At 32.5% G+C, this 12,897-nt stretch overlaps 2 protein-coding genes across 7 annotated transcripts in view; one reads left to right on the top strand and one right to left on the bottom strand.

Annotated features, from left to right (window-relative positions):
• Positions 1-2,308: 2,308 nt before the first annotated feature.
• The window catches only part of LOC132702957 (E3 ubiquitin-protein ligase MARCHF2-like), a 29,154-nt gene continuing 18,565 nt past the window's right edge, over positions 2,309-12,897 (top strand). Inside the window, exons 1-3 of one of the 3 annotated variants that reach the window (XR_009619000.1) lie at positions 2,309-2,545; positions 2,598-5,634; positions 5,782-6,626. Coding sequence is in view for 2 of the 3 variants with exons in the window: in XM_060671884.1 (XP_060527867.1) it covers positions 2,399-2,545; positions 2,598-3,182 (732 nt within the window). In the remaining variant the exon portion in view is untranslated. Of the gene's footprint in view, positions 2,546-2,597; positions 6,627-12,897 lie in introns of those variants that run through there. The other 2 variants (XM_060671885.1, XM_060671884.1) reach the window with 2 other exon arrangements.
• The window catches only part of LOC132702955 (tripartite motif-containing protein 3-like), a 51,277-nt gene continuing 45,148 nt past the window's right edge, over positions 6,769-12,897 (bottom strand). For all 4 annotated transcript variants that reach the window (XM_060671880.1, XM_060671882.1, XM_060671879.1 and 1 more), the window contains 3 exons: positions 11,750-11,970; positions 10,670-10,808; positions 6,769-9,990 (listed from right to left, as the gene is read on the bottom strand). In XM_060671880.1, coding sequence (XP_060527863.1) covers positions 9,749-9,990; positions 10,670-10,808; positions 11,750-11,970 — 602 coding nt within the window. In that variant the 3' untranslated portion in view covers positions 6,769-9,748. The remainder of the gene's footprint in view (positions 9,991-10,669; positions 10,809-11,749; positions 11,971-12,897) is intronic.

The raw sequence follows: 12,897 nt of genomic DNA, 5'->3' as shown, positions 1-12,897 counted from the left end.
AATTAATTTAGATTTAAAAACTGTCATTGGCAGTCAGAATGAACCAATTTAACTAATTAGAGGTCAAGTGACAAAATGTATAACGGTTGTCATCAAATCAATCTTCTAAGAAATCCTGGCAAAAAGGAGAGTTTGCATCGACCGAATATTATCTTATACAGTAAAACCGGCCACCTGAGTTAACGGACAGTATCGAATCAATTATTATTATTATCAATTATAAGGAAATGACCTACACTAAATCCCATCTAATTACGGCCATCTTTATAAATTATGACAAGATGGCTGAATAAATTTGACATTTAAATGAAAAAACAAAATAGAAAAGTTGTTTTTCTCATGGATAATGCCATTCATTCTAAAGTTCCCATAGAAAATCTTAAACCAGTCTTCCTGTCGCATAACTCTACTTCGCATTGTCAACCCTTAGATCAAGGAATAATTCTGAATTTCAAATTTATTTATCGAAATTTTTTTATTAAAAGAGAATGTGATTTTGAAATTTCTGAAAAAAACGTAAATTTAACCAAAGCCCTAGTATGAATTACAACTGCTTGGAAAAAGGTATTTCCTACTACAATCCTGAAATGCTTTTCAAGGCCGAATTCTCCGGTGTTATCCAAGAAGATATAATGTTTGAAGAAGAAGACAAAACACCACTTGAACAACTCTTTACAACAGTTTCTAACGGAATTGTGGATTTAGATAAATTTGGAAAATGCAAATAAATAAAAATAAAATATGGAAATTGTTCACGAACTGCGCAATAATAATGAAGATAAAAACAGAAAAAACTAGTTTATGACCCAAGTTTGCACAAAATTAAGAGACATACAAAATTATTTATTGAGTAATCGTAATAATGAAATTTTTATGGATATTTCTCAAATTTCACTTACATTTGAAGCCGAAGTTTATAAATTCAAGTTAAACAATTTAAAGCAAACAAAGGTTGAAACATACTTTTTTAAGAAGCTTAACAACTTCTATTTTATATGAATATCTTGCAATATTTATGTGACATGTATAAATAATATTAATTAGTGTTGTAGTTCACCTTCCTGTTCATATGTATGTGTATAGGTATTGACTGTTAAAGAAAAAGTCAAAATAAAATAATGATTTTATTTGTGAGATACAAAAATTGAAAATAACGGCTACCTTTTTAAGGCCGTTATTAACAGGTTTTACTGTAGTTACTATTTGGAAACTTATTCCCCTTCTGCTTCAAATATTCCTACGGTTTTTATTTTAAGAACTTTTGTGTTTCCAGATCCACTAAATATCCATTAAACATATTCAGACTAAATATATAACGTGAGTCTATAAGAATACAATAGTCTAAAGTTTAAGCGATGATTACCCTATAAACATGAAAGGAAAATAGGACAACAACGTCACTACTCGCGCCAAACTGGCCGATGTAACTATCCTCTGTAGTTAAAGATTTCGATTTTAGTGAGCAATGTTCCTGCCTTGCAAATTGCTTTTTGATGCTCTGTTTAAAAGGAAAAAATCTTTCAATCTGTGTCTGTTTATTTTACACAAATTAACTTAAAGATTCTGGCAATTATGTCAATTCAAGTGTAAGAAGAAAAGAAGAATTGCTAATGCAAACTCGCCATGTCTGTGACGATATTTAGTGTTTGATGACAGTGAGCAATGTTCCTGTCTAGCAAATTGCTTTTTGATGCTCTGTTTAAAAGTAAAAAATTTTTCAATCCGTGTCTGTTTACTTTACACAAATTAACTTAAAGATTCTAGCAATTATGTCAATTCAAGTGTAAGAAGAAAGAAGAATTGCTAATGCAAACTCACCATGTCTGTGACGATATTTAGTGTTTGATGACAAATGGGTAGGATTCTGTCGATGAGCATTGTGTGCGGCGGTCTAACCTCCGTTCGCTCCCGACAGAATCCTTTGTAATCGTCCCCAATAATTATGGAATCGGTTTCCACAGAGTGGATTTAGTGTTTTTAGTGTCTAGTGAGTGTTTTAAAGGTGTAATCGGCGCCGGCCCCTCGGTTTTTTCCTGTTCACGCCGGTAAGGAGGCCGAAGGACCCGGATAGTCCACGGGGGTAGCGGGGGAATTCGTTTTTTTTGTTTTTGTTTTTTTTTTGTTATCGGTCTAAGCCCAATATTGGAAACTGAGAATAAATGTTGGTAATAGCTTTTTTGTTCATTGTTGATCTGTGACCAAAAAAAGAAATTCCTCGACGGATGTCGGTAATGGGCGAATGGCCATAGTAGACTTGCCCAACTGTTTGTAAAGAACAAAGAAGAAGAAGAAGAGAGAATGACAAATGGGTGACAATTTCCAAGTATCAACAAATTTTGTTACCTAAATAATTGGTCACCAGTCACCGGTCACTAGGATCATACCTACTCAATAAAAAATGTTGGAAAACAGTGACAAGAAACAAACGCGAGTTAGTAAAGAGCATAATGCCACTTCTCCAAAACTGTCCGTGACTTCTGTCGCGTGTCGTATATGTTACGAGAGTGAAAAAGTCGAAGAGTTAGTAGCCCCCTGCTATTGCAAGGTTACTAATAGTGGCCCTCGTTTAGGTCTCAGCTACCAGCAATACTTTTTAGGGTTCTGTCGCTTACGTGCATCGATCATGCCTAGATCAGTGGTTGAGCGAATCAGGAACAACGAACTGTGAATTATGCCATCAAATGTTTAGGAGGGAGAAACTCGCGAAGACTAATCACTTTCGTTCTATTTGCCATTGGCTCAAAAATGGACCAAGATCTCCGGAACAAGGCGTAAGAGTTCACATAATAGCATGTACAGTAATAACACCCTTGGCCATTATTGTGGTAACATATATCGTCTGCATGTATTATAGCCAGCAGAAATTTTCAGAAGCTGTTACTCGAGCGGAAGACGAAAGAAATTCCTCTGTTTCTTTATTGACTGTAATTGGTATCATACTTATTGGTTATTATTTGTGGGTTTATGCAGTAACCAGGCTTCATGCCAGATGGCAAAGGTCTTGCATCATAAGATATATACCTAGGAATCTCCCCGAAGACCAAACTGTTCTTGTTCCCATTATCAGTCCTCCTAATCGAGTTGAACAGGAATCGAGCAGTAATGGTGATGGTGATGACAGTATGGTAATAACCATTAATAAACCTTCAACCAGTAGTCACACAATTCCTTGCATATTGTAAAGATCGTATGAAACGAATTTGTTTCATAATTTTAGTATTTTAAAGTTAAAAATATATTTCTCAACTGATTCTATTCATTTTTCATATTATATATAAAGCACAATTTTGTAGCAGTACACATTTTGGCTTAAATATAAGGAAAAAGGCTTTAAATTAAAATGGTCAAATATAGTTTAATATTAACTACATATGTAACTATTAAACATGTCTCTGTAGGTATTGTACTGATTTTGTTAATTATAATTTTGTAAGTAAATAAAACCAGTTCTGTTTCCTATTTTGGTGATGTTGTTCAATGTATAGGGTGTCCCAGTAGGGGCAATGAAGTACGATGTTAGGGAAACAGAGGATCCTAATAATTAAAAAAAAAAAATTATTAAGTAAATCTGTAAAAACAAAATGCTGGAAATAATATTCAAGTCTGTGAAATGGTCAACAATGCAATAAATAATATGCAAAATGATATTCAAGTCTGTGAAATGGCCAACAATGCAATAAATAATATGCAAAATGCTCAAAAAAAAGTTAGATTTTAGGAAAAATTTTCTACTTTAGAGGTCTAATTATCCCAAATGTACGAAATAAATCTATTATATAGGATGCCAAATGATATTTACAATCAAAACACAATGTTATCATTGATCTTTATTATTTCTTCACAGTACATTCGAAGGGCGCCAAATTACACTGTAGCTGAGATTCCTACATTTTGACTTGCTTAGCAGTTTTCAAAAAGCCATTTTTAACAACTCCAAGTTTATTAAAATGCATTAAGCCTTTTGGGATACCCAGACATGTATTATATTTATTATTTATGTATTATAAGAAAATATTCGAACAACCCCCGCCCCCCATATACCTTGCAGAGATAGAGTGAAAAAAGAACTTGTCTCATTCTTAAAATAAAACCCCTTTAACTATGGTTAATATTATAAATTTTTGTAGAAACCGATTCAAATTACGCCCCCTGGTAGCGATATCAGAAACTTGAAAATAATTTCCAGTCAGTCGTCCTTACTGGGACAGCCAGTATATGTGATACTTGCAAATTTGTCAGCATTTTTGCTTGGACATGTGGTTATTGTTGTTAGGCTTATATCTTTAATATTTTGTACATCCCATTGAATAGGCTTATTTATCTGTAGATATTTTGTTTTAGATTTCTGGCTAGTGTTATTGGCTTGATTTTAAACACCACAAAAATCAATATTAAAATTAACATAAAATTAGTGAAAATTTGAATATTAAACTTCGGAGATCTATCCAAAGAAAGCACTTAGTTAATAATAACGCAGCATCTTCAAACTGCCATCCTAATCATAACTATTGGATATAATAGATCTTATGGCATTTAAAGTTATTTGTCTGGATCCAGTACTTGACAGTATATGCTGCTACAGCTTACATCTTCTCCAAACAATACAATAGAATTTTGTTGATTTTTTTATAAATACTTTGCTATTGTGCATTTTTTAAATTTTGACTTGAAATTGTTCTAAAACTGTTGTTGCACTACATTTCGCAAATTTGTAGTTAAACAGAATTTCCACTTACACGTTTAATTAAGTGACAACATTGAATATAATAAATTCTGTTATTTTGTAACTGTTTTTTTGGGCTCAGCATTTTAATCATTGCTTAACTTAGTTTTTTTTTAAATAGGTTATCAATAATACTGAGAAGAAACATGTACGCTACAAAATACACATTCTTAACACTAGACATTTTTAATGTAGATACTTTTAAAATATAAGTAATATTGGCACAGTCAATATATTTTTTTTTTAATGGATATTTATTATGAAGCCCCGATTGTACCGGATACTTTTGTATTGGAAAATCAATGGAATTAAACGCCGATAAACACAGTTATCTACGGCCGCTTCTCGTTATTATTCTCCTCAATTTACCTATCGCTTGATTCGGCTGGAAGGACCATCCAGTGTGTTGTGCTTTCGGTTTTGTTTAGCTTTGGTTAGTTTTTAGGATTAAATAATCTGTTTAATATTTTTATTTGCTACCTAAATCAGAAATTCAAACAAAAAAGTTAAGCAAAACAGAAATTTTAACTATCAATGTTAGAATAAGAAATAGAACGTAACCATATCTGGGTATTTTAAAGTTACCAAAAAATCGAAGGCGAGTCAAATAAAAAAAAAATTATAATGTACGGCAGATGACAAACTAATTAATTTGGACTCCGAAATAGCAGAAATCAGCATAGTGTTTTCATAGATCAATGGTTTTGGATTATTGAAATGCAATAAAAGTACATGTGCTTTGTGTAAAAAAGAACTTAGCAATATGCAGGCTTTATTACTTTTCTAAATTGAGAAGTTCGTTCTTAGAAATTCTTAGAAATCGGGATCTAAATATATCTCTTCGAATCGCATATGCTGTCTGGTCGGTGCGTCTCTATGGAGTGGACTCGTGGACAAACATGATGAAAAAGGTATATTGCCTTCGAAATATAGACTTATTGATGCTAATTGAGAGTACCTTCGGCCGGACAGGGTAAAAAACAAAAAAATGTTCATACACGCCGAGAATTGTTAACAACTAATGAGAGAAAAAAGACTCACCTTGGTCATACTTTTAGACACGACGGATACCAAACAGTAGAAGAGGAACTAGAACACAGTGGATCGGATTAAGAACGACCGAAAAGCTGAATTGATTATTTGAATATTTGACTGGAAACTTATGTAGTTGGCGACTGTGATATGTCCATTATGATAACGCTATTCCGGAGAATTTTAGGTCAGTCAATCCCTGAACCATTAGCACAAAAAGTTCTGCCGTTGTATCTCATGGCAGTCCAGGCATAAGTCTAATATTTTTAGAACTAAGCCACAATGTATATTTTTCTATACCTTCAGGAAGAATCAGGCCATCCTTTGGATTGAGTGTCTGAATGTCAAACCATGTCTCATCAAGATAAATGTTTGTCAGAAAGATATTTTCTTATCGCTTTTGTATACTCATGTCACCATTTTTTTAAACGCTAGGATTCCATAAAAAGTTGTCTCTTATCTGTTTCATACCTTTTGGATTCCAATGTCGACAAAAGTTTACACAGATTTTTTGGTTTTCGTCATTCACAAACCTTTCCTTTGGATTTCTTAGTGTATGCATTTCCTTTCGGCTTATTCCTGGTTTTCTTGACACTATACTTCTGACAAAAATCAAGGGTATCTTAGCCAAATCACATAATTTATTTGCAACAGCAGCGCGTCCTCTATTTAGTAAAAGAATTGTGTATAGCAATAGGAATGGTTTCCCATGTATTAAACAACGATATTTCTAAAACCCAACACCCCAACACAGAATGCTGTTCAGTTTCGGTGCGAAATGAGGCATTTTACAAATAAAAAATAGCCAATAAACGGGCGCAGCTCTATCTTTTAAAATAACCATTTTAGCATGTCTGATATCACTGGTAATGTAAATTTAGAAAATTTATTTGTAAAAGCGCTATACAGCTAAGTCTGAGGCCAGTTGAGATTTTAAATAGTCAAGGGGTCGATGTTGTACCAAAGATATGCTTTATAAAAAAAAATTTTTTTTTCAAGAACAAAAACGCATCTTCCTCAATATTTATTATTTACATACAAAATAACTACTACATGATATAAAAATACATGCTAGTGACTAGAGAAAAACAATTTGTACAGGAACATGACATAAAAAATCCAAAATAACACTGTTCTCATCACTTCTTTTTTTTAAGTACTCTTTGAAAAGTATCATCAGATCTAATTTCAAGTGTCCAAATGGTTACAAGAGTTATACAATGTTTGTATACCTAGTAAGAAGTTTTAAGATTCAAGGCAGTACAATTTTAGTTACTATACGTGGTAAATACATTCTTAATTTATTAAAAACGGTCTGTCAAATTTGACTGAATGTATATTTGAATATTTGAGACAAATCAGATCTCGTACTATATACATATAATAAAATGTGACAACTGTAAATTTTACATATTTTAAAATCACATATTAAGAGACAGTGTCTAACTAACTTAAACGTAAAATTAATTTTTTACAGCAAAAAAATCATTAGTATCAAAAAGTAAAAAAACAAACACTTATATAATTACAATTCTGGCCCGACAGCTATTTGAGTATTAAAACAAGATTATTCTTTTAGATCTAGTAGGGTAGCTCTGGTTCATTGAAAAATTTTGAGATCTTTGGTTAGGAACGACTATTGTTTTTGTGAGTTGTAGATAAACTTAACTAAACAACAGTCTATCATGAGACAACCGAACGTTAGAGCCAACAAAAAAGCAAATAGGCGTATTTCATGCAACTGCCAGAAAAATACAACTGAAAAAATTATACATTATATTTTAATTGAAACTCCATTTTTTATTTATACCTTGTTCAAATGATCTCGTAAGAATTTTTGTTCACAACTTTTTTATATGTACCCACAATGCTTCCCAAATTTACTGAATGTTCAAGGGAATCTTGAGGATCACCCACATTGATAGAAACTTAATAGTTTATCTTTTCGGTAACTTCACAATTATTTTGATAAATGTTTTATGTAAAATTCATCGGCGTGTCCAAAATATCCAGGAGGAGATAGCTAATTTGTGATAAGATGCACTGGGTGATTTCGTTATTGAAAAAATTCCCGATTTTAGGGCTTGACAGCCGCCAGCATTCACTTTTTCCTTACAAAAGAATTTTTATCTTAAATATAAGTTGCTAAGCCTCTTGCCAATGGCAATGACATTCGACGTATCAATTTATATTACTGAAGGATTAATGGTGAAATTAATTTACCCTCAATTTTAGGGGCAAAATATACATTTTTCAATAAATTGATTAATATTGATAAATTTTAAAAAAGGGACCTTTTGAAAGCGTTATGATCTTCCAGCAGCAAATTTATTTTTCCAATCAATTAAGACTGTTAGTTTTAAAATTGAGAAGCCATTCAAGGCACGTGATCGTCCAGTACCTAATTTATTTCTTCAATCAATTGATTAAAATTGCTAGTCTTAAAATCAGGGACGCTTTTAAAGCGTTATAACCTACCAATAGCAAATTTATGTTTTCATTCCATTAAGACTGCTAGTTTTAAAATTAAGGACCCATTGAGTAGCAAATTTAGTTTTTCAATCAATTGATAACAATTGTTAGTCTTAAAATTGAGGACCTTTCCACAGCCTATGATCTTCCAGTACATGTTTTTTTTTTATTACAAACCAAAATGCCTAACAATAGAGATACTTCAAAAAAACGAGCATTCTTATTCGCGGTACGAGCGACTTTGCTATTTTGACTATTTTAATGGCCAGCAACTTCGATTTTGATTCATTTAATGAACAGTTTTTTCTGTGCTATTAAGCTGCAAAAACGAGTCCCTACACCGGGATTACCCAACTTCGTAATTTTATTTTGTAAGTCTTAATCATAAACGTATTCGCGATTTTAAAACAGATTTACCCAATTCCATACCAATACAATACGTCATGTGACAATGTTTAGCCTTCTAATTTTTCAACTTAGATTAGATAGGGTGCGAAAACCGCCCTTGGATATATAAACATAATTTTGAGTTCAACTAACCCATTGTTTGTTGCATTTACTTTATAAAAAAGTTGTATATAGTCAAAATTGATCTTATCGTGCGGGTTTTAGGATTAGTCAACAACACACTTTCACGTTTGTTTTTCTTTTGTCTTGTTTGGAATGAAACAGACCTATACTCTGTACATGAAACAAAAAGATAAGCTGTACAGTTGTCACTTCTGACAATTTTAGGTTGCCATATGGACAATAGAAGCAATTTTCTGTTTTTTGCATCCCTAAGCATAGACAATGGTTTTAAATTTGATAAACGATTTTGAAAATGACAATGAAAGTGGAAAATCTCCAACAAATATTCAGGAAATAGTAGCGAAAGCACTGTTTAAGAACTCTGCATGAAAAAAACAATATAATCCCTAAGAAGGCGAAAAATAATTATTTAGAGTAAAAAATGTTGTTTAACGAGTAAATATGTAATGCTTGCCTTACACTCCTTAAATGTGAAAAGCATAGTAGTTGTAACCTAACCAAAGCATTGTAAAACTGAAAGAAAAAATCAATTCAGTTGTCGGTGGAGATGGATGTCGTTTAAGTTAACTTTGTTTCACAGTGTTGAATATAAAATATATGTAAAATTTGAAGCCCTTATAGCCAAGTATTTTCCTTGTAAACACAACAATTAACAAGAAAAAATACCCGTGATTTTAGGATAAATTGACATGTTTCATACAATTCTTTTTGTAACTTTAAAACCGACTGTAATATAATTTTGTTAAAATAATGTTATGTTGCACTGTCTCTTGTTCCTTTCTTCATATAATAATTGGTTACCTTTGGACCCGTATTGGATTTAATATTTTAGGAAATAACAATAGGTTTACGAATTAAAGAATTGTATAATGGATATCATTGGTTTACAACTGTCCGACTGAAATGATCTGCAATAAAATTACGAATACGATTGTGAACTAATAAGAAGTTTGCCAATCCCGGCCTAATTAAAACGGTAGTTAAGTTTTATTACCAGTACCGATATTTCTTGACGCAATTATTGCCTAAGTCTACAACTACGACGTGGTTGTCGTTGGTAACCGCTACGCCGCTTGGCCTTTTAAGTTTCGATTCGTGCGAGTCGATGCACTGATTGACCGTTTTGTCCATCGTCGACAGCACCTGAACATACGTTCTGCCCTTTTGTTCGGTCCTGCTTGCCAGAATTCGGCCTTGACCGTCTATGACCAAGCCCCCGTATCTTCCTTTTCCTGAAAGAAACCTTTCTCTGATTTGGGAACGCAAATAACGGCACTTTTGGAATTGTACTGAATGTCTCACTAAGATTAACTCTCGAATAGATAGCAATCTTATTTTCTCTTTAGATAATGTTAACGACATGTTCGACTATCTTAGCAACAAATTACTACTTAAGATTTCTAAAATCCTACCATAACCTAGTAATTTTCAAAGAAAACAAAGGAAGAAAGGATTGTCATGAAACACCCATGAAGAAAAAATTCCAGATAATCTTACAAACGGATCCTATAGCCAACTTATACCATCGTATAGTCCCTAATATTTTTCCATCGTTCAAGACTGACGATGATTATTATTTACAAAACTTCTGGATCCCTCCTGCTTCGGTTGCAGAAGGAACCCAGAAGTTTTGTAAATAGTATTACAGTGGCCAGTGGAAGTTTCTTAAAAAAAATATGATTAGTAAATAATTGCAATGGATTACATTGGTTGCCACGTGTCGTGTTATTGTCGGTAACTTTTAAATAACATACGCCGAATATACGTTTTCAACACTTTTATTTTCCGTTGCATTCTACAAGCATGTCTACCATAGAACATGAAACCCCCCACCATGGAATCTCTCCCTGATTGTATCGGTTGATGGCACACCACGGGAAATCAATACAAAAAAAATAGATTTTTATTTACCTCTTCCTTCATCATAAATTATTTCCATGAAATCTCCTTTCGCAGAAAACATCTGGATCCTTGAATCTGCGACGAGGATTTCGCCAAGCGGCCCGATAGCAACGGACGATATCAAACTAAACGTTCCTTTTTTCCCTACCTAAATGTAAAAGAAAATGCATTCAGTAATTTTAAAATAGGTAAACTGAATAGGTATAAAAATCGTTATATCTGCAACCGACAATGTAAAATTTACACAAATTTACCGAGCATTTTGCAAAATCACTATTATTTTGGGTAATCTTCAAATTAACTAAGCTGTTGAGTTAGAGTGATAGAATGAACAGGTGAAAGTAGAACAAGGCAACATTTAACGCCTTCTCAAATACTACCGATGGAAAAGGGCGTATATACAATTTTAGGTTAAGTGTTTATTTACGTTTGTAATTTTATATTATATGTTTATTTATATTTATTGTTATGTGTATTTCTACGTATGTTAGTATAGTGGTTTAATTTTTTAGCAGCTCTACTAACGTATCGATTTTTTTAAACTTTAAATATATATATATATATATATATATATATATATATATATATATATATATATATATATATATATATATATATATATATATATATATATATATATATATATATATATATATATATATATATATCTATTTATTTAGCGTCAGTTATCTAGTCAATGTAAAAAATAAACACCCTTCATCCCAAAATTGACTAACCCACCATATTAATAAGTTGAAGAAAAGCGAAACAAATAGACAGGTAGGAATACGTCTACATACATAATTTGCAATAGTACTACATAATTGTTATTTTCAAAATCATTCTATTGATATAATTTTCGATTATGTATATTGAGTTGTTGTTTATTTACAAAACCCCAAAATCAAAAAGAAAATTAAATTTCCCACAAAAATATATTGAAATAAATATTTTGACCTGAATTGTTTGGCTGGTTTGTCACAATAATCAGATAAGAACAAAAAAAATGAAAGTACAAAAGATAGTCTGAACAATATACATGGTGATATATTTAAAAAACCGTGTCAAATTTAAAGAGCAAGCACTTACTTGAAACAATATTTTTCCTTCTTCGTCAAAAACAAACACGCAGCTCAAGCCGTTATCGGCCACCAAAATGTGACCGTAGCTCCTATCGACAGTCACGTCAATGGGTTCTTGAAAAGCGTTGTTAGTAAACGACTTTATAGTATCTCCGTCCGTAGTTAATTCGGTAACCACTTTGCTCCTCCAATTTACCACGACTAGTCCGTTATTGGATATAGCGATGCCTGAAAAAGCGCAAAACATCATATTCGTGGGAGAAAAAAATAACTTGTTTAATGATTCAAAATTCCTTTGGGATATGCACACATCTATCGGCCATCAATGGGACCCAGAGTACATAATGTGACTCACTCCATTGGAATAATTCATATTTCTAAGTTAATAAAAAAATATTTGTAATAGGTTATTAGAGGCATTTTAGTGTATGGAGCATAGAGATAGTTCAACTTTTGACAAGGTATTGCACTGAACACCCAACGCTGCATCCACATGCATTCGTTGCGTATCATATGATAAATACTAACCATAAATTTAAGGGCACGCAATCATATACGTTTCAAGGTCAGTTAGGTTGTTATTTGGTTTTGTGACCCTACAAGTTTGAGTCGATCTGGGACAGGGCTAGTCCGCTAAAAATGCACCGATTCAATACAATGGGGCCATTAGCAGAGGAGAATGTGCCATTGGGATGGGAAACACGCATCGAATTTTAGATACATAGAAAAACATAAATATTCGAATATTCTACATCATTAGAAATCAACAGCACCTCTTTAATATTCCTGTAGAAACTCGACAAGAATTGGGAGATTCTTTGCCTACAAGATGCCACCCCTTAGATGCTCAGTATTTCTTTTTTCATAATATCAACGAGTCCCAAACATACTTTTTATGCTTTTTTCGTCTGGTGTTAATTGAGCCTTGAATCTTATGTAGTTGTATGTGAATCATTGTTAAAATCTTCACAGCAGTCGACGCATGGGTCTCTAAGCAGAAGCATTTGGCGCCCAATCGTTTTCTGTTTGTTAGACGGGGACGTTGTTTTCATGGGATTTAACACAATTCTTTTCCCAGAATTGAAATATATGTTAGCCAAATCACATAATTTATTTGCAGCATCACTAGCGCTGATTAGGAGAAGTATAAAGAAT

Source organism: Cylas formicarius, unplaced genomic scaffold (assembly GCF_029955315.1).
Source record: "Cylas formicarius isolate icCylForm1 unplaced genomic scaffold, icCylForm1.1 PGA_scaffold_6__28_contigs__length_40554024, whole genome shotgun sequence".
In the NCBI taxonomy this organism is placed as follows: Eukaryota; Metazoa; Arthropoda; class Insecta; order Coleoptera; family Brentidae; genus Cylas; species Cylas formicarius.
Note: the sequence above shows the minus strand (reverse complement) of the source record. Positions and strands in the feature narration are given on the sequence as shown.